The sequence below is a fragment of the Fusarium oxysporum genome, chromosome 10 (assembly GCF_000149955.1).
Source record: "Fusarium oxysporum f. sp. lycopersici 4287 chromosome 10, whole genome shotgun sequence".
Lineage (NCBI taxonomy): Eukaryota > Fungi > Ascomycota > Sordariomycetes > Hypocreales > Nectriaceae > Fusarium > Fusarium oxysporum.
The window spans coordinates 2,740,754-2,764,662 of record NC_030995.1 but is presented as its reverse complement, the minus strand read 5'-3'; the positions used below and the strand labels follow the sequence as shown (position 1 = coordinate 2,764,662).

The 23,909-nt window shown below is 43.2% G+C and overlaps 6 protein-coding genes across 8 annotated transcripts; 2 read left to right on the top strand and 4 right to left on the bottom strand.

The window, feature by feature from the left end:
* Positions 1 to 8: 8 nt before the first annotated feature.
* Positions 9 to 1,796, bottom strand: FOXG_22748 (uncharacterized protein; the record flags this gene model as incomplete). 3 transcript variants are annotated; one of them, XM_018403162.1, is made up of 5 exons in its annotated part: positions 1,570 to 1,790; positions 753 to 1,372; positions 616 to 696; positions 78 to 558; positions 9 to 28 (listed from the first exon to the last, which is right to left on the bottom strand). In XM_018403162.1, the coding sequence occupies exons 1-5, from the start codon at positions 1,607 to 1,609 to the stop codon at positions 9 to 11; spliced, it is 1,242 nt and encodes a 413-aa protein (XP_018258137.1). In that variant the 5' UTR covers positions 1,610 to 1,790. The 3 variants fall into 3 exon arrangements, with proteins under 3 accessions (XP_018258137.1, XP_018258136.1, XP_018258135.1); XM_018403161.1 differs by having other exon boundaries at positions 753 to 1,066; positions 1,166 to 1,783; XM_018403160.1 differs by having other exon boundaries at positions 753 to 1,796.
* A 520-nt stretch (positions 1,797 to 2,316) lies between these two features.
* On the bottom strand, positions 2,317 to 3,231 carry FOXG_17209 (uncharacterized protein; the record flags this gene model as incomplete). Its single annotated transcript, XM_018397227.1, has 5 exons — positions 2,317 to 2,709; positions 2,778 to 2,902; positions 2,957 to 2,997; positions 3,056 to 3,134; positions 3,189 to 3,231. 5 exons carry the CDS (start codon positions 3,229 to 3,231, stop codon positions 2,317 to 2,319), a joined length of 681 nt encoding a protein of 226 aa, XP_018258134.1.
* A 2,918-nt stretch (positions 3,232 to 6,149) lies between these two features.
* Positions 6,150 to 7,233, top strand: FOXG_17208 (oxidoreductase; the record flags this gene model as incomplete). The annotated part of the gene is made up of 4 exons (XM_018397226.1): positions 6,150 to 6,246; positions 6,300 to 6,826; positions 6,879 to 6,935; positions 6,991 to 7,233. The coding sequence occupies 4 exons, from the start codon at positions 6,150 to 6,152 to the stop codon at positions 7,231 to 7,233; spliced, it is 924 nt and encodes a 307-aa protein (XP_018258133.1).
* Positions 7,234 to 8,571: 1,338 nt separating this feature from the next.
* Positions 8,572 to 9,444, top strand: FOXG_17207 (uncharacterized protein; the record flags this gene model as incomplete). Its single annotated transcript, XM_018397225.1, has 2 exons — positions 8,572 to 8,708; positions 8,754 to 9,444. 2 exons carry the CDS (start codon positions 8,572 to 8,574, stop codon positions 9,442 to 9,444), a joined length of 828 nt encoding a protein of 275 aa, XP_018258132.1.
* A 3,909-nt stretch (positions 9,445 to 13,353) lies between these two features.
* FOXG_17206 (uncharacterized protein) lies at positions 13,354 to 18,246 on the bottom strand (the record flags this gene model as incomplete). The annotated part of the gene is made up of 2 exons (XM_018397224.1): positions 15,591 to 18,246; positions 13,354 to 15,540 (listed from the first exon to the last, which is right to left on the bottom strand). Exons 1-2 carry the CDS (start codon positions 18,117 to 18,119, stop codon positions 13,354 to 13,356), a joined length of 4,716 nt encoding a protein of 1,571 aa, XP_018258131.1. The 5' UTR covers positions 18,120 to 18,246.
* Positions 18,247 to 19,709: 1,463 nt separating this feature from the next.
* Positions 19,710 to 20,175, bottom strand: FOXG_17205 (uncharacterized protein; the record flags this gene model as incomplete). The annotated part of the gene is made up of 2 exons (XM_018397223.1): positions 19,710 to 19,813; positions 19,875 to 20,175. 2 exons carry the CDS (start codon positions 20,173 to 20,175, stop codon positions 19,710 to 19,712), a joined length of 405 nt encoding a protein of 134 aa, XP_018258130.1.
* Between the last annotated feature and the right edge of the window lie 3,734 nt (positions 20,176 to 23,909).

The following is a 23,909-nucleotide window of genomic DNA, read 5'->3' as shown; positions in this document are numbered from 1 at the left end:
CTCGGAGCTTATGAACCAGCTCGCTTTTCTATGTACTGTTGATATTCGCTTCTCGACCTCCACCACATCGGCTATACTCGGCCTAATCTGGCGAGCTCGGTAATGCGTTGATAGTATATTTGATTGGATGATTGCGAGGTTTATCAACTCAACAAAGAGCTTGGACAAGTCGGGCATGCCAGCTGGAAGGTACTTTTCGCGAAGTGTGTCCGGAACACCTATTGCTAGCGCATCCAAATCAGCCGCGACTGGTAGTTGTGTGTCGCAATCGTCCAAGTTGATACGTACTGGCCTGCCCATACCAACGGAGAACCATACATCTTGATGGACGCATGACCACCAGATAAGACGCCAGAGTCTCTGACGGTGCTGCGGTATACGGCTTGCCGTGGAGTGAGGGTTTCGATGGAGTCCAGCTGTCTGACTTAGACCGATAGCGACTCCGATCCAATGCCACGGACCTGTCTTATCTTCAGTGTCGGATGAGTAAAAACCCATCAGCAGCACAGCCTGTATCAGTGTGGTTCTGTCTTTTTCGTGTTGCATATCGTATAGAGCCTACGCTATAGTGTTAGCCTTGATTTGAGATACACATAATGATGAGCTTAGGCATACTTTTGCCTTTCGATATATCGAGCGCTTCATTTCCTTTCTAGTTGCATATCCAGCTGCCCGAACTACGTCCTCCACCAAGAACTAGCAAGGATAAGTATGGCCAATGTCGAACTGGACTATGAACATTTTGAACTTACGTTGCATGCTGCGAGGTACATGGACCATAACAGATGAGCACTAACCCTATCGAGTGTGGCGCTTTCATGTTTGTGAAGAAAGTCTTGAACGTCGATAATGGGAAAGAACGGATGGACATAATGGAAGTATGCTCGAACCAAGCTATCACGTACCCGAGCTTCAGGGAATACGAATGCCCCCTTGCGTCGCAAGTATTCTTGATCTTCCGGATCGAGTGAGGCAACTATACCATTTGGGAGAAGAAAGTGGCCGCTCTTGTCTGCTCCTTCCGGTTCGCAAATGTTTGCGATTGCGCAAACGCCTGTGGGATCACCTATGGTAGAGTTATGGATGTCAATCCCAATTCTGCGGAGCATGGCGCGAGTTTTCTTGAGTGAGGCAACAAGGGAGAAATAGGAACGGGTTCTCATACCATACATAGGCGTATCAGCTGGGAGTGAGTCTGTGTTCAGCGCGTCGTCTTCCTCAAAGTGGCTGAAATGCGATGGGAATGGGCGATAATTGCTGGAGCATGACGCATTTGACCTCTCACTGCAGGCTGCTACGGCCTCGGAAGCAATGGCATAGGTGCCATCTGGGCCTCTCAATAAGTCGCCTGGCTTCCCGATGCTGTTGATCCCTAGGACAGTACGATTAGATTCACTGGTCGCCGGACGTACGTCTAGCTCTGATTCTAGTGATGGAACAACGGTTATGGAATCATCTGTTTGGTCATGGCTACGAAAGAGACTGAATGACTCCGGCAACGCTTGTCGCGAAAGAGTAGCCGAGGCGGATGTCCTGGAGTGCGCTTGTTGAGCAGAGGGTCCGACTGACTTTTGTGACTTGCGAACTCGAGGCTCGCATTCTTTGTCATCCAGTGAGCAGTTTGTGCAGGGTGGGCCAGACTTGGCCAGGCTACACCTCACTTTCCTATTATGGCAGGCCTTACAAGCGCCTCCAAGACGTTTGCGCAATGCTTGTCGGTTTGCTGTAGGAGAAGTTTGCCTCAACATCGTGAAAAGATTCGGCGAAAATGGACGGCTTGTAGGTATTCAGGTGGTATCGGGCCGGGTCGTACACATCCACCTTCCGCCTCGGCGATTTTTATATATGGAAAGTGGGTCCAGGGACAGAATTGTCACATGCATTGGCTCCAGCATATTTGGGCTCCAGCAGTTTTTACCGAGGTAGTAGCCTGCAAGTCATCCCTGTTTCCAAATGATCCACACTTCCCGGCTACCGAGGAGCTCAAGCAACCCGACACACCCGAGGAAGTTTGAAAATGGAAGATAGGATAGCTTGCATCTGGAAAAAAACACCAGTGGCACACAAACGAGAACGGCAGCTTGATGGGCGCAACTGATGGATGTGGATCTAGATGATTTCCGCAGTCTTTCTGGGTGATGTGTTCGTATATTGACGCGATCCGAGATGAATGAATAGACCTCTTTGATCAAGCGTTTTGCGACGGTCTGCACCACCACATATTGCTGCGTGTTGCAGGGTTCAATACTAACGAATACACTACGGAGGAGGTGGATACAAGCCGTTCTTGTCGGAATATATGATAAGAGAAATCATTTACAGCTTTCCAGAGACCGGGCCCCGAAGCTCCAAGTCTCGGTGTGGGATGTCCAAGTAGTCCCACATGTAGTGAAACCTATCACTTCCAAAGAACGGTTCCGCATTTCCCTTGCCATCGTGCACCCAGAACCACGGGCATCCAAACGCACCAAGATCTTCAACGGCATGCTTGGTCACGTCATTCAAGGCTAGCTTAATCTCGGATGTTTGTGCAGCGTTCAGGATCTCCTCCGCCTCTTGCTTGTTGAACGTTTTAAGGAGCCCAGTGCGCATGTGTTCCTGCTTTGCCAGGTCGAGGTGCTCAAGCCACAATGACTCAAAGCATGACTGGAACAAATCCTCGAGTTTCTCGGGGCGCTTCATCTTGACATATGTAAGACAGCGTTGAGGCTAAATTGTTTGAAGTAGTATGTCAGATCGTGAATACATTCCTGCGGGAAGAAAGTTTGGGAGTATACCAGCAATGAGAGAATCGGGAAAAAATCAGGAGTCTCGAATTTGTGTCCAAAATACTTTTGAGCTCGCCTACCGTCATAAATAGAATAGCTCGCCTTGGCCGGAAGAGTCCATGGCGGCTTATTTCCTGTTCAATCTGTTATCAACAGCGGATCTTCACGCAAGACTACATGCACATTACCACTGCCGACGTTAATCCCCCCAAGAAACACGGGAATGAATCTAGATAATTAGCACATAAGAACTGATTCATGGTTTTGTCTTTCTCCTCTGCACTCACTCGACTTCTACGCCCTGGGTTTCAAGAGCGCGTCTATTCTCGCGAAGATAGGAAAACGAGTAAAAGCTATAAGGTGAAACTGGAATGGCATAAGCCCTCGAAGTGATGATCAAGGTCGAGGTAGACAACTTACCGCAATCAATATACGCCTCAATCTTCTTGTCGTGTGAAGGCATGATTGCTGTCGTTATGAGGACGTTAAAGCTGCTAGAATCGACTCTGCACTGTTTATGATCGCAAGCCGGAGGGATTGTCAAGATCAGTTCTTTTTAAGTCTACAAGTCCGTCTTAAGTGAGATGATAATTCAGCGAAGATGTCGTTAATAACTTCTGTTGGCGATTCTGATGCAGAAAAGTGGTGTCGCATTAGACTAGGGGCGTCAATACCTCGGCAGGTCAACGTTGGACTGAAGCTCCGCCGGTTACTGATGCGTTTCGACCGCGGCTCTTAAATCTCGCACCCGAGGGATCTCAGAACGAATACGCCAATAAATACCACCGCGGTATTTCTCAACGTCAGACAACTCAGAGTGCTTCGCAGAGTGTATCTCGAGGATACGGTATTTGCGTGGATGCAAAGGCGCAGAGAAGGTGTCTTGAAGACCTCACTGACTGCACCTTCAGCTGGGTCCCGGGGTGGGGGCAGGTCCATACAGGCAAATTTCGTACCTCCTGTCTAACGAATTGTGTTGCCAGCCTGCCGAAAGTTGTTCCCTCAATAATTCTACGATGTTATTTGGCCCTTAGAGGCCTTTGATGGGATCTCAATAAGAGACTAGCGTGTGGCAATGTCTTTCTGTTAGCACAATTTTAATTGCCATTCAAGCGATTCAACTTTCGTTGCGATTTTATACCGCTTGCAGGTCGTGAATTTATTTGTGAAATCAAATCAACCTACTCCATCTTGAACGTCACCATCCGTCTCCTCGATCAAATCACCTCGACCAACTTCATGTTTATTGATGTTTAAACCACCCTTCCTCAATCGATGTGGGTTATTCGCGGCTCTCTTCCAGAAGTCTCAAGATGCTGCAAAGGGCTGATGAGCACGATGAGCAGAATTGTCAATTACATACTAGGCTGTTATATTCATATGATTGCTTTGGTGGCTAGGACCAATGAGCACATTAGGCTCCGAACCAACGTAGCGTTTATGTACACTTCGACTTTCCGAAAAAGCTTAGAGTTCGAAGCCGCTACTCGCCCTTCTCCTCACGACTCTCTTGCTCATTTATCCGCTCGTATAACTCATCAATAATACCCTGTAATTACGAGCAATCTGAGCACGCTTGAGTTATAATCTATGCAGAGTCAGATCAGATTGCATATCGACAAGGAAGAATACATGAACCCACGTAGGTGTAAGTAGCCCGTTTTCTGATGTGAGCGGATCTAGCATCAGCTTGACAAATCCAACCCGCCCGTACAAGTTAGATTTGGATTCCTTCTCAACTTTCCCAAGTACCTCAATGGCTACCTTCACAGCGTTTCTGTTCTCCAGAGCTTTAAGCAATGAGTCGATGTTGCCACGATCAACGGCGTCTCCTGTAACCTTGGATGCGAGATCAGTAAATGACTCGGGATCTACCGCTATGAAGGCCTTGATGGACGTAAATGGCAGCGAACCAGGAGCAATTTCTGAGATAAATATTCTCAATGCATTCCTGTGAAATATACTCCCCGTGGGATAGCTTGCGGAAGTCCTTAAGACGATCTATCAATGGGAATCAACCACGCTCATCAACCGAGCATATATCACCAGTGTGAAACCAACCATCAGAGTCCAGTGCTTTCGAAGTCTCGGACTCATTCCCAAAGTAACTCTTGAATGTTGACGGTCCACGGATACGCAGCTCACCTCTTAGGTTGCGACAAAATCTGTGGCAAAGTAGGTCTATGGCTTGAGCATCTTGGAAGGCTGACTTCGCATGCCGGTGTTACAGCACCGCAGCTACCAACTGCATAATCATTATCAAGTCGGCCCAAAGCCATCGAATATGTTTCTGTGAGCTCATAGGCTTGGATAAACTTGTTGGCAAACACTATACAGAGAAGACGATGGAGTGAAGGATCCAAATCCAAATGAGCGGCTGCAGACACATCGTCTTACAGCGGTCGAACCCGAATTGCGAAGATATTTTCCTGGACCAGAGACGATCGTATAGAGAATGCTTGTTGGTAGCGGTTGAAGAGTTCTGTGAGATGTCTTGAACTTCTATGGAAACCACACGACGCGGCAAAGGCTCCAGTCACCCCTAGTTTATCCATAGTTGCCGCTTGATCGCGGTACCAAAACGATTGTAAAGCCTCGGAACAGCTGTGAAAGCTGTTGGTCGCAACAATTTCATGTCCTCAATAAGTGCTGAAATGTCTCCATGGGAGTAACCAGTCGCATTTCCAGACCAGAGAGCTGCGTGCTCTGTGACACACTGATAGATGTGTGCAAGAGGGAGAACGAACAGATGACATCGTTAGCTCCACACTTTGTCACGAGCATCGCACGACTAGTAGACGTAACAGCATTCCGATGTGCCAGCACCACTCCTTTTGGATTCCCGGTCGCGCCAGATGTGTAGTTGATTCTTGGACACTGTTTTATCGTTTGTCTCGGACCTGGTTGCTTTTGAACAATGCTTTGGCCAGAGCAACAACTCCGATCAGAGAGCCATCGGATAATAGTAACTAAGAGTAGACTACTCAACTCTCGCCTGGTCAAGACGGGTCGATAAAACATAACCAATTATTCTCTTCACTTTAAATTGGGTGCAAAATTTCCTCGGCGGCAGAATGATGAGTGGGCCCGCGACGACACCAAAATCCGAGGAACATTGGCTCCATTGGAAATTGGTGTCTCACGCCCGGGGAACAGTTCCGAGGTGTTACAATCCCGAGAGTACTTCGAAACGCACGCGCAGACACTATAGCTTATCCCGCAAACTCGAGGGACCTCGGCATCTTACGGCCATGGAATGCTCATCATCGCAACAAGCCTGATCTAAAAAGAAAGGAACAGAAGTTCTTCTTCAAAATACTGCCACGTACAACCAACTGAATAAACATCTTGCGAGCCAAGGACCACTACCGACGTTCTGAAATGTCTCAACTATCGCAACCTGTCGCCCTGGTCGTTGGCGCATCTCGCGGCATTGGCCGTCAAGTAGCTATTGACCTGGCTAAAAATGGGTTCAAAGGTACAACACGCAGCTTGTCTAGCTTAGTGGCTCTGGAACTAACTTGTTCGCAGTCGTTGTGGCAGCTAAATCCGTTAGCGATGCGACAAAGACGTCTCCTTTCCCCCCCGACCCAAATTCTAAACAGTCAACTATTACCACTGTAGCTCACGAAATCCGTGAAGCTGGCGGAGAAGCAACGGCGATCCAGGTTGATACGAGAAGTCCTGAAAGCATCAAGGATATGATTGAGTCCACGGTGAAAATGTACGGATCACTGGATGTGTTGATTTATAACTCAGGTGCCATTTGGTGGTCCTCGGTTGAAAAAACGCCCCTAAAGCGCTTCCAGCTCCTTTCCAGTGTGAACATGGAAGGCCTATACGCTACCGTCCAGGCTGCGTTTCCGTATTTCGAGCGTAACGGCTGGAAGGGCCGGATCATAGTAGTCAGCCCACCCATCTACTCTCGCTTCTTCAGAGGAAAGACAGCGTATGCAATGGGAAAGGTCGCAATGTCTGTACTTACAAAAGGATTGGCCATGGACTGGAGAAGAGAAGGTAAGAAAGAAATGGCCATCACCAGCATCTGGCCTGCTGTGGTACGTTGTGTTTAAATTCATAATAACTTGCCACTGGTACTGACGTCAACAGGGTATTCAATCAGCAGCAACGCCTGACCCAGAGCTGCTGTCTGAATTGAGAACGCCGGTTCGTCCACACCGTTGCTCAATTAAGCCACCGCAAGGAGCTAACGAACTGCCAGACAATCTTCTCGGATGCCATCCTAGAGATGCTCAGGACGCCTCCAGAACAGATCAGCGGATGTCTTGAGCTTGACGAAGATTTCCTCCGTAAGAAAGGAGTAACTGATTTCTCCAAATACAGCGTGGTGCCTGGGGCAAATCCGCGACGGATGCTCCCAGCTACACTTCCAGTATTAACAGTGCCGGAAGAGGACGAGGAGGTGTTTCGCGTTGATAGCACAAAGTCAAAATCCAATTTATAGACGGAGGATATGCCAAGGACCTGATGTATTAGTTATTCTCAAGAATTTTGCTATTAAGTTCTGATATTACAGTACGTCATTACTAGGAACGGTAGTCAAGACAAAAGTTGTATCCTTGAACACGAGTATATGACTTAGCTAGGGTTTCCTTATGATTAAGCATTATTGTATCTAGGGGAATGACCATTGAGGCTAAGCTCCATCTGAGAGTTTTTCTTATAACATTGAAAAGTTGGTTAGATAAGCTCCACTAACTCGTGATTATCGAGGGTGAAGTATGAGGGTGCTCATCGACCACCTAGGTATTTCCTGAGCGTTCAGGCGATCAATTATGTCTCATAAGAAAGACAACAAGGTAATCTAATATAGAGAAGCACCAATATGCCAAGTTTGAGGGTATGTCACATGTATCCAGGCCCAGAGTTCGATTCTCGGAAGTAGCAGTTCATTTGCAACTCGCTAAACAGCCTTGGCAAAACATGAACTAATTTATGCTCGGGAATCGAACATGACCAAACGCCATGAAACATTCGAATCATCTACTGCCCCCTGGCAAGCAATTTAGAGTAAATAATACGACACTCTGCACTTAGATAGTTTAATCTCTCTATCTCAAGAGCCTTTTTCTTTGACCCTGAAGTCCAATGTTTAGTTGAGGAACGTATTGTTGGCCAACTTTACATGTTGTCGACAACAGGCATTACACGAGAAGGAGTTTCTCGTCACAACAAACCAGAAGATCTTTGGTGCATCGTAGATTACGAGGTATTTGTGCAATTCTTGTTTACAGAGAAGCAACTACTGAGGGTATGCAATATTTAGGCCTATGATCTCACTGACTTTGCCGAGGCTCACCCTGGTGGTAACGTGATCCTCGAGCAGGTAGCTGGCAAGTCGCGACAGCGGCTTTCTACAATCTTCATCGCCATAAAGCCCTCCAAAAATATGCAGACCTTTGCATAAGCACTCCTGATAATGAAACACCAGAAGTTTTGAACCTAAACCTGGAGACCTTAATCCCGTTCCGTATGCCAAGTCTCTGTGGCTTCGTCCAGAGTTCAGCAGCCCCGACTACAACAAGCCACGAGAAAATTCGTCGACATATACGTAATACCTGAAGCTCAAGAAAAAGAGAGGAATGACACATATATCAGACAAAAACCTGTTTGAAGGATGGCAAAAGAAAACATCCATGCCATGCGTCTAGGCCTAAGGGAACATCTCCATGAACGTACCCTCCTAGGTAGTGTTATTCAGGGCAAGGACTTTGACCTTTTCTACGAGCTGGTCGTTTCACAAGAACTTGCTAGGATCGGTGCATGAGGCTTCGCAAATGGAATGCTGGGTGGTCTTGTCATTGGCCTTACCGCGGTGGTACACTGGCTTCCTCATGGAGATCTCAGAACAAGTGTTATCAACGAAGCTCTAGCGGGGAGGAAGAAGATTTGTGTCTTGCAATTAGCGAGGCCTTCGCCGTTAGTGAAGGTACCAGAATTCTGACGACTGCAACGAAACTCCAGATGGCAAACATTATGTCGTATCCGGCTCCAAGAAATGATCACGAATGGTCAATATGTCGATTATTTTATCACTGGGTGCAATACAGGCAGAGGATTCTCTGTTCTTCTTATCCCAAGGAGTGAAGGCGTTACAACGAAGTCTATCAAACCATCCTACTCCGCTACAGCGGGTACTGCTTACGGGCAATTTGACAAGGCTATGGTTCCTGTTGATCATCTGTTTGGCGAGGAGCATCAGGGATTCACCGTCATTATGAGCAACTTCAACAATGAACGTTTCGCCATGATTTGCGGATCCATCCGAGGCGCCCGAGGTATTGTCGAGGAGTGTCTCAAATGGTGGTACCAGCGAATAGTTTTCAAGCGCAGGTTGGTTGACCAGCCCGCAATTCGGTCAAAGCTCGCCAAGATGATTGCGAGAGTTGAGGCAGCGCAGGCATGGTTAGAGCAGTTCACCGAGCAGATGGTCAGAATGTCATACATGGAACAAGCAACCCACCTTGGCGGCCACTTAGCATTACTCAAGTCTTTCACTACTAGAGTAGCTCACGAACTCGCCGATGAAGCAGTGAATATTTTTGGCGGCCGCGCTTTGATACAACTGGTATGGGAAGGTGTGTTGAGAACTTTCAGCGAAACTATAAGACTGATGCAATATTGGGTGGTGCTGAGGAGATTTTATCAGATCTAGCAGTGAGGCAGGCGATGAAGAAGTTTCCAAGAGCATGTTGTAAGGTCGGAAGGGCTGCAAGGGAGAGCAGGTTAGAGTTGCTTTGCTTTGTTTGTCGTATTCTCTTAAATTTCAGATACTATTAAGCTTTGCCTGATGCTGTTGTTTCTATGCATGGTAGTTAAGTACATCGTTCGGGTAGCATATTCCTTGCCTTTAGATGCGCGCTTGAATCTTGGACCAACTTTTGCTTCTTCCCTTAAAGATTGGCCTCAGATTCTGACGACTTTACTTTTCTATGGCTAGTGTGCATTGTTTGCTGACCATCGTCTCGACTTTTGGCTTCCTTAATCATTTTGTTGTTCATTCGTGGTTATGGCGACAAACTAATCTCAATCATTCGTATTCTTTGGAGCGCTTGCAAGAGGCTTTCAAGAGATACAAAACGATATCTCCAGCATTGAAATGATCCTTGGGAAGCAGCTCATAAAGGAATTAAGTCATTTAATCTCTTTCATACTCATCGACAAATAAGTCGAAAAACATCCTGATCAAAGTCCAACGGCATTCTTATGGTCCTGTATGAACAGGTACCGGTCCAAGATAAGCCAGGAATGGGTCTGAATTGTCCAAGAGACTTTCATGTAATGACTTGACTTATGGGTTCGCTCTCGATTAGCACGCTTTACTATCACTGACTAGCTTGCTTGACAACTTGCTTCAACCATGCATATTGCAGGAATATCTGGACACATAATAGTAATGACAATTGCCATGTGATTCCCGCTGTCCGATTCTAACAAATCAACCGCTTCGGCATGAGTCATCTACATAGTTTTATCTTTGCCGTTCTCTTCCAAAGTGCCGCCTGGTTTTGGTGTGTTTACATTTGCAATGCCTGCAATTGCTAAGTTCCTCCATCTTTCAATTTGTCCACTGAGGTAAGCATCACCGAGGCTCAGCTCTTTTCAATGTCTGCCTTATGCGAGGGTCCCTTGTCTACCTTTAGTTAACGTGTTATGGAAAATAGATTCAAGGCGACGCTCCGTCTTGTTCACCTTTCTCCTCGGGTGCCCGGGCACTAATGGCCTTGGATGTGGGGTATCGCAGGCGTTGGCCTCGGCGATTCTCGAGCGTGATACGACTAAGAACCGCTGTTATCCTTTGCCGAGGTCGAGGCGTCTCCCGCGGGGGCGGGTTGAGAATTTCTCGAACATCGCTTTAAATTAGAAAAATAACTGTTTTATTTACTGTATCGCTGACGTCTTGAACCTCTTGGCACCTACTCTAATTATTTTTCCGTGAAGTCTCATGCACGAACATAGTCCTCGACCAACTTCAAACCTGCGTTAACACCAAACCTAAAACATGGAGGCATGGATATGGGTAATAGGTTTACTTTTCATATTCGGCCTAAAGAATATGCCCTTGATTTGGCATGTAAGTGTGGTACTTGACTTTACTGATCTCAACCAATTGACCTGAAGCTTGGTAGTTCCGTTTTTTTCGCGCTCTCGCAGCTGGGATGCTTGTACATCGCAAGGCAAAGCCTTTATTTCGACCCAGTCACATTTTCCTTGCAGCAGGATCTACAACTCGATCACCACTAATGGAGTGTGACTTTAACCTCCATAAATCGAATTCTACCTACTTCACCGATCTCGACGTATCCCGCGCGTATCTTTCCGGTATTCTCTTCGGGCCACTGTTCCTAAAGGGCCTTAATGGCCAGCGATGCAACCTAATTGTCGGCGCTGTGGCTTGTTCATTCCGCAGGGAAATCAAGCCTTATCGAGCATATGAGACTTGGACGAGGATTGCGAGCTGGGATGATAAATGGATTTATATGGTGACTCACTTTGTGTCAAGTCGCACTTCTGCGTTGCCCCCAGACATATTGAAGTCAGGAGCTGACAACCGGAAAAACGAAAGTGAAAAATGCCCGCAGGTCTCTCGATATGATACCACAAAAGGGGCCGTGCTAGCCTCTGCTGTCACGCAATTTGTCTGCAAGCAAGGGAGAAGGACAGTGCCCCCTGCGCATATTCTAGCTGCGTCTGGCCTACTAAACCGCACACATTTAGCTTATCAGCATAGCAGCCCATTATCATCCAGTTCGTTTTTCGATAAAAGAATGCGACTAGACGACACTATCTCAAAGCCAGAAGCACTTATACCAGCAGATGTTGAAGCAGTAAGGAGGACAAATCTGTTAGTTGTCCAGCTACAAGGCGGCTGGGGCAAGGTTCACGAACTTTTCCAACCCGATGACACTATTCTCGGCTGTCACAAATGTATTTAAGGGTAACAACCCGCTCTCTAGCTTAGCTCTGCTAGTCGTGCCGACTACAATAGCCTCTATAGCACAGTATTCCGGCTTTATAATTAAGTAATTAATAAGCTAATTTTGCCAAGTTCTAATTTGAAGATACTTATAGAGTATAGTTTCAAACCGATGGATCCCTGTTATAATGCCTAATACTATAATATATAGTCTTTATAAATTCTACTAATTATATTAAGAGTATCTCTTTTAGTTGTAATCCTCCTTTATTAGATTACTTAAATTATAATATACTTATTTTTAATTTCCTACTTATTATTAATTAAATATTAATTTATGATTTAACTTAAGGATAATAATTTAATAATTATTATTTACTATTAATTAATTAAACTTCAAATTAACTAATGGTAAATAATACGTAGTTTTTATAACTTAAGATTAAAACATAATATAATATATATAATAAGCAAGCGGGACAAACAAGCAAGCAGGACAGTACCCTATATACTTTAAGATTAAGTTCTTAAAAGCTAATAAAAAGCTTAAATTAAGCCTAAAATAACTATAATTTTAATAGCATATATATAAGTCTTAAATTAAATTATCTTATTTTTCTTAAACTTTAAAAAGAATTATTTATAGCTATATAACTCTAAAGTCTATTTATACTATAAAATGCATTATATTTTAAGGTTTTCTACATAAAATAAAATAGTTAAAAATCTTTAAAAAATATTATTTAATAAGGCTAACTATACCATTATAAAAAGTATTTTTTTCTATATTTTTTAGCTATTTTATTTAACATTTAACTTACTATAAGATAGGTTATTTTTAGCTATATAATGCAGTGTCCTGCTTATTTATTTGTCCTGCTTGCTTATTATATATATTATTTTTATAATTATAAGTTAGATTAATATATTATCTTAAGTATTATTCTTTTTAACTTTTAATAATAATACCTTATATCTATTATACATAATAGATTTAGGTCCTTGTTTTTATGAATATAGTTTTATATTCTATATTCTCTATTGGATTTAGACCTATATCTACCATGCAGTTAAGATAGGATATATCACATACTAGACAACCCTATTCTAATTAGCACTAGTATTCCAGCATATAAAATAATATTAGGTTAACTCTACACCCCGGCAATAATTAACCCTACCAGGGTTAATATAGGTTAATAAAATCAATTCTACTAAAGTTAATTTTAAACTATATGACTGTGGTCACAGACTTATATAAGTAAGAATATCTGTCTTATGGACATGCACAAGGTAGTGCCGCAGTTATTAAGATGGTATATCATGGAGCTCGCGGATCCCAAGGTTGAGTGGGTGATAATAAATCGTTGGTTCGTACAGCAGCACGGTCTGGTTTGTGTCTTAAAGAAACGAGCAGAAGCAATGTGAGAGATATATCTTAGAAGTAAACTCCTTACAGAAAGCTATTTAAGCATAGGAATTAGAACGCTTAATAAAATATCAGACACAGGGATACTACTTTATTACATAGCCTTCAACGCTCAGGTACTCAAGATATAGTAGATTTACTCAATTCTTGGTGCGTGATTAATTGCCATGACTAGCTATGCCTACGCAAACAGACATACAGGCTGATACCTAACTTTATCAATCGTCAAAACCAAACATTATCAACTGATCAGAGCTGTTGCGAATTACAACAACCGATTCCGTGACAAGGGCATTGGAGCTCGGCCTGTGCTCAGGTGGCAACCAAACAATTCTCTCACCATCCTTCGTCAGCCAAGTTCCATGAAAGCCGATTCCATAGCCTTGAATGGCAAACGGTACATTCGAGGGTTCATTTTGATCGTCATTGTTCTGGATGCCATCATTCTGACTTTCAATATTGGAAGGCCAGCAGTCTGGTATCAAACGGCCATGATCAGTCATGAGTGATCTATTGTCAGGGCTGAACGATAATTGTTCAATCTGCCACTCAGTCTTGAGTTTCAGAAGGCAGTTTTCTGCTGCGATTTGCCAAATGGAAATCTCCCCTGTCGAGGTTGCGTGTGCAAGTAATTTTCCATCAGATGAATAGGCAATGGCAAGTGACCAGCCATCAGATTCGAATATGCGCTTCTGGGCGTCTTTGGTTCGTAAGTCCCAGACTTTAATATTACCATGCATATCTCCAGCTGCCAGAGAGAGCCGATCAGGCGAGAATACTAGACACGAAACATCTTCCGATTCAAGTTCATACATGCTCTGATCTGCCAGGTTATGAACTTCAATGATATGCTCTCCTTGACTAAATGCGAAATGTGAGTCATCTGTTGAAAATGCCATGGACCAATGACATATCGTAGCGAGTCGAAGGTCTACTTGACCTGCCTCAAATGTATGCACACACACCCCTGACGCTTCGATGTTCCAAATCTTGACAAGGAACGCGCACTGAGTTGCAAGCATCTTTCCTGATGGGGAAAAGATTATCGCAAAGACAGGAGAATCGTGTCCCTCAAGTGTAAGCAAACTGCTGCCTGGACGTGCCATATCCACGATCTCGATAATGCCGGCTTCAGAACCTGAGGCAAACCTCTGACCATCTGTAGAAATTGCCATAGCTTGTATGCGTTTGCGAGTTTCATTCGTCTCGCTGCCATCTTTGATTGCCTTCGGATCCCATATTCCAATCTGGCCATTAGCTCCAACTCCCCCTACAGCGAGCCACTGTCTGTCGGCTGACCAGGCCATTGCCATGGGAAGACCGCTTCCAGCCCCTGTTGCAGTTCGGAGGTTTGCATATGCAACGGCTCCGGTAGTGGCATCAATTATGGCGAGCCGGAATGGGTATTCAGTGCACGTTGCAACCTGTTTACCGTCATTTGAAATGGCTGAGGGCCTCTGCGGTGTTGGCAATGGTCTCCCAGCTGGATATTGGCCTGAGGGCGGGAGCGCGTACCCGTCTTCTCTCAGTAATTCTACCACTCGATTGGAGTCTACCTCGGTGAATTTCCAAATCGAATGACCGTGCTCGCCAAAAGCGTGTCCCACCCATGTTCCCTCTGAAGAGAAAGCTGATGTTAAAAGTCGTTCCGGATGGATCTCAGGGTAGTTGGTCCATTCGCAGCCAACTATATCCCGGACGCCAGGTTGTTCTGAGCCAAGCAAGATACGCTGGCTGTCAGATGAAAAGGAAAACCGAATTTCAGGTCCGATCGGAAGTCGTTGCTCAACTGTAATACTGTAAATGCAATCACCCGTTTTCGCATTCCGAATCTGAACCTTCGGCTCACACGACCAAGAGGCGAGCCATTCGCCATCCGGGGGGAAAAGAAGACCAATAATAACAGTTCCTCGAGTATCGACTGTTTGACTCTTTATGAATTCCTTTGGCTTGGTATCCCAAAATGCGATTGTGCAGTTTTCAGATGCTGACGCAAGGCAGGAACTGTCACTGGAAAATGCAACTGCATGCACCTCTACATAAGGGCTGTTTATGGTCTGTAGACAAACACCCGTCGCCACGTCCCAGATCCTGATTGTGTAATCATGAGAGGTCGATGCTAACCATTGGCCGTTACCAGAGAAGGCCATATTGGATACTGTAGATGTATGGCCTTCGAGCGTCTGAACACAAGGATCCCAGTCTTCCGAAATAGGTAGATTAAGCCATGACGTCTCGAGAATATGTTGTTTGAATGTCTGTCTTGCCAATGAAGTTCTAGGACTGAAGAAAAGCCCGGATGCATAGGTTTGTAAGGGAAACTGTTCGATTGCACTTTTGAAATACAGGGCGAACCGATTGACGTCTCGCAGGACACTAATCAATTCGAGGTATTCTGTACCAAGCTGGGACTCCGTTAGAACAGGCACGCATGACATATGGAACAGGGACATACCACTAGATTCTGCAGCTTTTGAATTTCCAGCATTGCGATAGGCACCTTTCCAAGGAGCGAACAGGCCTCTAGCCAGTAGAGCACCGATATTTTGAGGAATTCGAGGGTGGCACACGCAACTTTGTCGTCGAATATCGAGATGTGATCGGCCCAGTAGCAACAGGCATACTTGACCGGGGACAGGGGATCCAAGGCATCCTTCCGGCCAATATCCAGTACATCTGCACCCGGTTTCTTAAGGTCATAAATGTCGTACTTGAGCGTCTTCTTCATCGTCTCCAACATTGAAATTAGGATAGTGTGATGACAACGCAGAATGTTTTCCGATAACTGGTCCTCCTTCTCAGCTTCCCAGATAAACTCCTTTGCAAACTGGTCTTCCAACAAGAAGTCCTTCGCGGATTGATGCATAAACAAGACTAAGTTTCCTGTGACAACTAGAAACCCTTTGCAACGCAAGACTTGTTTCTTCAGGGCATCAAGTCTATTCGAATGCTGGGAGAGGCACTGGGCACTAGACGACAGTTCTCCCAATGATATAGGACGGTGCACAAGGGTGGCAACTGCTAAGATGTCCCTGCATTGCGATGCATGGCGGGAATCTTTGACCTCCTGCATTATGCGCCTATAAAGGTCTTTCAGGCCAGATGGAAATCCTTTCAGTGTATCGAGGATTTGCCAATCATCGATGTCGTTATCCAGCAATTTCTGACAGGCTAAAGCCACCCAGAGAAAGGTGCTGCCGGACTTTTCGGCGAAGATATTATGAAGCTCGGCGTCGAGTTTAGTCTCCTTAATTCTCTCGAGTTCTCCCACCTTGAACTCGATAAATGCATCAACAGCATTTTTAATCGATGCCTTGACTTCCTCGTTATCTTCGAGAGACACAATGACTCGTTGTGAGGTCATTGTTTTCTTCATAAAGGCGTCTTGAAATTCCACCCAGTTACGACTCGACACAATCCACCTTACTTGAGAATTGTCATTACCGCAAAAGTCCATAATCAGATCAAGGAGTTTTTTGTTGTCTTTGGTGCATTCGTCAAGGGCGTCGATTATGATAGTGGTACCCTCAGGGGCCCGATTGCTGCTGTCTGATATCATTCTCCTTAAGATGGATGACAGAATTTCCCAATTGTTTGGTCCGTTGAACGCCTGCTCCCCTGCGCTGTCAAATTCACTGCGCACATGGGAGACTAGAGCAGGATGTTGATGGGCAAGACTCCAGATTATCCCCCGAAGAACAGCTGTAGCATTGTTCTGATGATCCCTCGTGGCTTGGCAGAAGAAGCATGAAATTAAGCTCGGTGTCGTCTCATCAAGGCGATCAATGATGCCACAAAGGAGCATTGTCTTGCCTTTCCCAGGGTCCCCTTTTATCCAAAGCAGTTTGTAATCAGGGTCTTGTTGCCAAGTCTGGAAACCCTCAGTGAGGAAAATCCAGGAATAGCAATGAGACAAAAGCCCACCCTTCTCTTCCTCAATCCGCTCCTTATCATAGAGTGGATTAGTTATATAGAGAGCCCGAAGACACAGTCTATTGCTTTCGTCCTCATTGAGCTTCTTTTGCTGCTCGGTCTGGCGATCGATAGCCTTCTCAATGCTTTTAACACCAATAATCAGAGTCTTGAGCCTGTCGCGGGATTCTGTCGTATTGTACTGCTGAGAATGCTTATCAAATTCTTTTTCTGAGGCCTCAATTTCCTTGAGCTTGCCATTCCAGTAGTCTATATTGACCACACTCTTCAGGAATGCAGTGGCCCGGTTCTTTTGAAAGTAGCACACACTCTCTATCAGGTAACAAAGAAACTTCTGGTACAAGTCAAGTACAAGTGGCTGGAGCTCAAGTCGTAGTTTTGTCAATGCGGTCTCTTCAACGTCTTCCTTCGACTCCAAATTGTCTTCAAGGAGAAGTTCTGCGAGGTTCCAGTACCAATTGACTCGTGAAAGAACGTGCTGGAGCCCCTCGCGATGGATGCCTGGCTGCTTCGCGGGGTTTGAAATGACTTCAAGGATGAAACAAACTCCTACCCACGGGATTGCAGCTTGCGGAACGGCTGATACGGCTGGTTCAACTAGAGCTCTCACTGTGCCAAAGAGTTCCAGTCCATCGTTCACCTTCTCGTAGATCTTGGCTTCCTTTTCAGTCTTGGACAGGCCGATCTGGACGAGACGTTGCATGTGACGCCACCGCCCCTCATGGGAGCTCCCAAGTGAGGCTGAATCGGTATCGGGGTTGTCTTTCTTGAGCTCGGACACGAGAATCTCTTCATATTGGGCGATGTACTTGTTTCCACTCTCTCGGAGCTTATCGTAGGCCTCATTCCATAATTGCTCTTGGAGCTTGTTCTGCTTGCTTTCTTTTTTTGATTCATTGCCGGCAAGAGGTGGTTGGGGATCTGTAATTTTGTCAGGAAGCTTGGATGGGCGCGGATTATCGACTGGTGATGAAGCCGTTTTGGGCTCTTCTTTTACTTCTTTCCTTTCTTTCGCGTTGAGATATTTCTTAAGCCTCTCTAGGCCACCCATATCGATTGATTTATGGAGTGATAATCTGAAACAAATAAAGTAGCTGGTCGATAGCTGTAAGGTCCGCAGTCAGGGAGAGGGGTTGAGAAAGTGAAAATTCGTTCCTCTATGATTGATTCCCTTGTTGTCCGAGTCCCTTTTCATATTTGTCCCCTGTCCCAGCAGGCCCTTACTACGTAATAAGGCGGGGTATGGCAGCCACGGACTAGTGAACCTTGAATGCACCTCATAACGCCGCCCAGCAATTTCCATCCACTGTAGCTTGGGCAGCAGTGTCGGGAGCTTGTGTTGATCACTTCTACATGTTGTTTGCAGTAAGCTAGTCAAAGCGGTCGAAATCTTATCTCTCGCACTTACTAAGTCCGATCCGTGTCAAACTGTCATTGGTGTTGTTTAGGGCATCAGCGCCTTTGTCCCACTGATGCAGCTGTGGCGTTCTTCTTGCATCGTCATTCGCTTTCATTCTGCAGCTATATTTCAGCTCTCCAACAAGCTCGTTCTTGATCTGCATGGTATCCATATTGATCTGCAGATGGCAGATGGATGAGAAAACTGGAAACAATCCTCCTCCGAACGCCTTCGGAGCACTCACTCAGATTACGAAAGGCCCTGCGTGGCTCCGGCGCCGTCTGACGGACCCATATTACTAGCTAGGGCCGTGTGGTGGGATCGCCGAGCCACAGAAAGGAATTGTCAAGAAAATGTATTGGCCATCCGTGAGAAGGTACAGGTGCTCATGAGAAACAAAATCCTATCCTTCTCGGTAATTTGGTTACACAGACATATAAGTTACTAGGCTTAAGCATGGCTTTTCTAACCAGCTCTAAATGGTCGACGACGATGCTAGAGCAACAATTCCAATACTAGTGTTAGTCTTCTTTTAAAACTCGACTTCTTGGCCGGATTCAAGTGATTATTCAATACGTGTGATATTCTCTGCAGATCATTGCATTGCGAGGAAAGTAGCACAGTGAACTTTAATTTGAAAATCGAGGTAAAAGAACGCTTGTTCACTTGTGTTTTCATTCGTGAGCCTTTTGTAGGGTCAACCTTTCAGTCCCCAATGGCAGTTTCGATAATTTCCATAGCTCTTTCCTTCCGCCCACGGTATGTTCAGGTTAGAGAAATAGTATTTTTGGATATTGATAATTTTATTCTAAGTAGCCTCTAAGTGGAACAATATACAGCTATGAGACCTTTTGCTTATTGACAAGATACACCCGACACTTAACATACTCAATGCCTAACAAAACATTGTGAAGTCCCCGATCATTCAACCAAAACTCAACTGTCTTATCGTCCACCGCGTCCGCCTCCCTGATCCAGTCTTCTGTAACGGACCCAAGGAGCAGTGAGATAGAGGCCCATAGGATTTGAAAACGGCCGGGGAGTCCAGAGCGTCGGGGCATCATTTATGACTAAGAGGACAAGGATAAGATGAGTCACAACCACGACAAACACGCTGATAAAGGCGCTCCAACCTAGTTGTCGAGTGACTTGGACCAAAGAAACTTGCATTGATGATCCGGCCATGTCGAACATGGTAATCCGATCATAATAACATATAGAACATAACCTTATAAAGTAGGCCTACAAGGCCATGGCTGGACTTTTCGTGCACATGACCATGTCGCTGGAAATCGAGAATTCGGCGCTGTTCACCATACCAGCGTATAACGGGTCCCAGTCGGGCACTGTAAATACTATCGTTAGTCTCCATGCTGTCTCCAGTGACTAGAAAATTGGATTGCTTACACCGTAGAGGGGGTGCAAAGTGGAAGGTTCTGCGTTGTGCGATAGGTATTTCTGATGTCGTAGCGCCAAGTTGTTGCAGAACAGTCTTTGTATTACACTTAGCCGTCGGGGGGTCCCAAACTAACGAAGGCTCTGCGAGTCTTGGTGTGGTCCTCGTCGCAATGTTTTCCATTCCTTGTGCCTGGAACGAGGTCATGTACAGGGTAGCCTGCAAGAGCACGTTGGTATTTGAGCTTGGGTCTGATACTGTGATAGACTCCCACACGCCGGTGTCATCCAGGTCCCCCACAGCTTCAAGCATTGTTCCATTGACAATTACATAAAACCCACCGAGTTCATTTTTCAGTTCTGATTGTAAAAATGGAATTCTTGTTCCCTCCTTCAGATTCTCGATGGAGAAAACCTGACGGTTTCTGCTGGATGCCTGCTAGTCTTGCTACACGGTATGTATGATCAATTGAGAATGTGACATTTATGAGATTGGGGCACGTGCAAACGACTCAGGTGTCTATCACTGTGGCAAATCTGTGATAGTCTGTTACTCGGTTTCGCTCCTCGTCATTGTTGATTGGAAGAAATGCTCGCAAGACGTTCCCCGTGTCGATTTTGCTGGACAGATTGCTAGGAGTGAATACTCCTTGGTGATCAGCTTTTAACATTTTCCCATTCTTGGGCAGATTTACGAGGAGGAGCAGGCATCTTTGGAAAGATTTAAGATTATAAAGATCGTTTCGGAAGGTTGCAGTGTAGAAGAGGATAAGAGATTATTTAAAGACAAATAGAATGGAGGAACGGAGTCTTATCCTATATTTATATTCTTGCGTCTGGGGACAACGGCGCGGAATTGCCAGGCCTATATTAGTCTGTCTTACTGTGTTAATACATATACAGGGATAAAAGGATATAATTATTATAAATATAATAGATAATTTAAGTATACTAATTATTAGAATATTAACTTAATAAAGCTTGGCTATTTTAAAAGTAATAAATATTTAAATTATATTAAAGTTTAGAGATATGTAAACATACCTTTTAAGATTAATTTATAAACTTAAAAAAATAAGTTTAAACTTTAATTTTATTTTACTTTACTTTATATTATTTCTAATAATAATATTAATTCTTATTATTTATTTAAGGTTAAAGCTTAAGGTTATTCTTAAGGAACTTATACTTAAAGTTAGCTTAAGGTTAATTATTAGGTTAATTATTCTTTCTTAAAATTTTATATATATAATTTATATAATTGGCTTTTTAAGCTAAATAGCTTATATAAAAGTTTACCCTAACCCTACTTATTATTATACTTTAAATATAAACCAGCCTAAGACTAATAATTAAGGTATAAATATAAGCTTATTAAATTCCCTAGGCTATTTATTTTTAATTTACTCTTAGCCTACCTCTTAGCCTATGTTTTATCCTATTTTAAGCCTATCTCTTTGACCGGCATAAGCCGTCTACGAGGTCACTTACCCTGCTTTTTTACAGGTACCTGCAGGGTATATAAAGTTCCTATCAGATAGCTTCTTCTTTTAATACCATTAAAATCATTAAAATCCTTATATAAATTAACCCTAATAAGTCTTAATTAGAATAATAAGCTCCTAAGAGATATATATAATAGATAATTATAGCTTTAATAGCCTGCCTTTTATAGCAGCTACTAATAACCTTACTAGTATACCTAATATTCTGCCTAAAGAGGGCTATAGTAATAATTTTTAACCTTTTAACCTAGAATATTATAATTTTCAGATTAACCCTCTGCCCTAGTAACTACTTAAATTATTCTAGCTCTTTATACCTATTTCCTATATATAATTATAAATTAAATATACTAATAACTAGGCTCTTTTTTATACTAATAATAGTATTAAAGATAGCTAGAATACCCCCCTTTCTAACCACTTATACTTATATACTTAAGAAGGTATCTCTACTATAATAACTTATCTATAGCTTAGTATCCTTATTTACCTAGGAATTTATAGGGAAATATCCCTTAAGGACTATTAGAAGGCCCCTAGCCTAGGAGATTAATACCCCCTTTATTTATTTATAAAGTTTATATTATTATATAAGTTTAAGCTAATTATATAGTATTTTTATACCTTTAACTATATTAATTTTAATATAAGTAATAAGAGGGATCTTTTAAAGACCTCTTAAGCAGCTAAAAAGTAATTTAAATATATATAAAGGGTATTTATTAAGCTTTATCTTCTAGGGATTAATCTAATTATAAATAAGTATATAATACTATTTATAGGCAGATTAAAAGAGATAATACTTATTAAGGGAAAGCCTATACTAATAGGCTTTAAAGTCTAGGTTATTATATAATAAGGCTACTTTCTATAGTAGCTTTAATATATAAAGGTATTATTAGTTATACCTATAATAATTAAGCTAGAGATACTAATACTATATAATAAGAAAGGAAAGTTATAAACTAAGATTCCTCTTAGTAATATATAAAGTATTATAATTTGCCTATTATAAAGGCTATTAATAATAATATATTATATCTTTATAAATAACCTTTTCTTATTATTATAGCTTTTCTGCCTTTTTTAGCAGCTTAGATATAAGGCTATAGATATAATATACCCTAATTATAGTATTACTATTATAATAAAGCAAATAAAAAAGACTAAGAAGCTTCCTAATAGTAAGCCTTTATTATATAATAAGGTATATTTAATCCTAATAAAGGATAAATAGGTATAAATAACTTTACTTATATTTTCTTTACTAATTTATCTCTTTTCCTTCCCTCTAGGTCCTTTAAATCACTTAAAAGGATAGCTCTATAGTACACTTCCTTTTAACTATGCATAGCATAGCCCCTCTTAATTGCATACTAAAAGAGAGGAAATTGCCTGCCAAAAGAGGCATAAAGGCAGAGGCATAACTCCTAAAGGAGGTCTTTAATAGAGATTAGGCTAAGATAATCCCTATTCTTTTTATTACTGCCTAGTATAATAATAAAATAAATTATATAAACTGCAGTAATTAAATAAGATCTTATACCTTATATTAGTATTATTTCTAATGTAGTCCTTAGTAGGTATTACTTTAGTCTTTCCTCCTTAATATTATACTTATAAATAGCTTTATTTTATAGAAGAAGACCTGGCAGCCTTATTAGAAGCCCTATAGTATACTTTAAGACTAGAAAGAGGCTATTTATAATGCCATTTTTAATAAGTATAGCACTAATAGCAGCATAAGGAAGAGATACTATATAGGGAAGGAGGAAGATACTAATAATATAGAAGTATAGTAAAATTACCTATAAAGAGATATTAATTATATCTATAGAGGCAGAAATAGCTCTTCTTATTGCCTTGCTTATAAAGGCTTACAGCAAGGGCAGCCTTGACCCTCTAAAAGGGCAAAAAAAGGAGGTTATCTTAAGGCTATATCAGGAAATGCGCGAGGTCAGCAGACTAGGTATGGCTGCAAAATGTATAATATAGCGATTTATAATAATGCTGACTGTTGGTACTTCTATCACATGTTAATTTAGGTGTGTATAGAGGTACTGGTCGTCACGGTCATTTTGATTGGCCCCCTGCCCCTGTCGTGACTTCGTGGATGGCTTATGCCGGTTAAAGAGATACCTAAGGCAAACCCTAACCCCAAGACTTTCCCAAGCTGGGGTCATTCTATCTATTGGTATTCCTCGGGTTTTAGAAAGACAAATACCTATCTTCCTATTTATCTCCGGAGAAAGGGGGGTTAGGCGCATAGACGAAAAGTGTACAATTTATTAAATTACAAACAACCCTCTGCACCGTAGCACGGCCAGATTTATCCGGCTGGGAGACCCAACCGTCACATAGTAAACCTGCAAAATCAGACCCAGATATTGGGCCCCGTCTGGTCACTCGGAACCTTTCCGGTCTCCTCTTCCTCGTATTCCACAACGATATCCGTCAAAGATTGTAATACCTTGTTCCTCTCTCGGCATCATCTCCCCCATCGCTCGTTGTGTCTATTGCATTTCTCATGATCTTCTAAAGA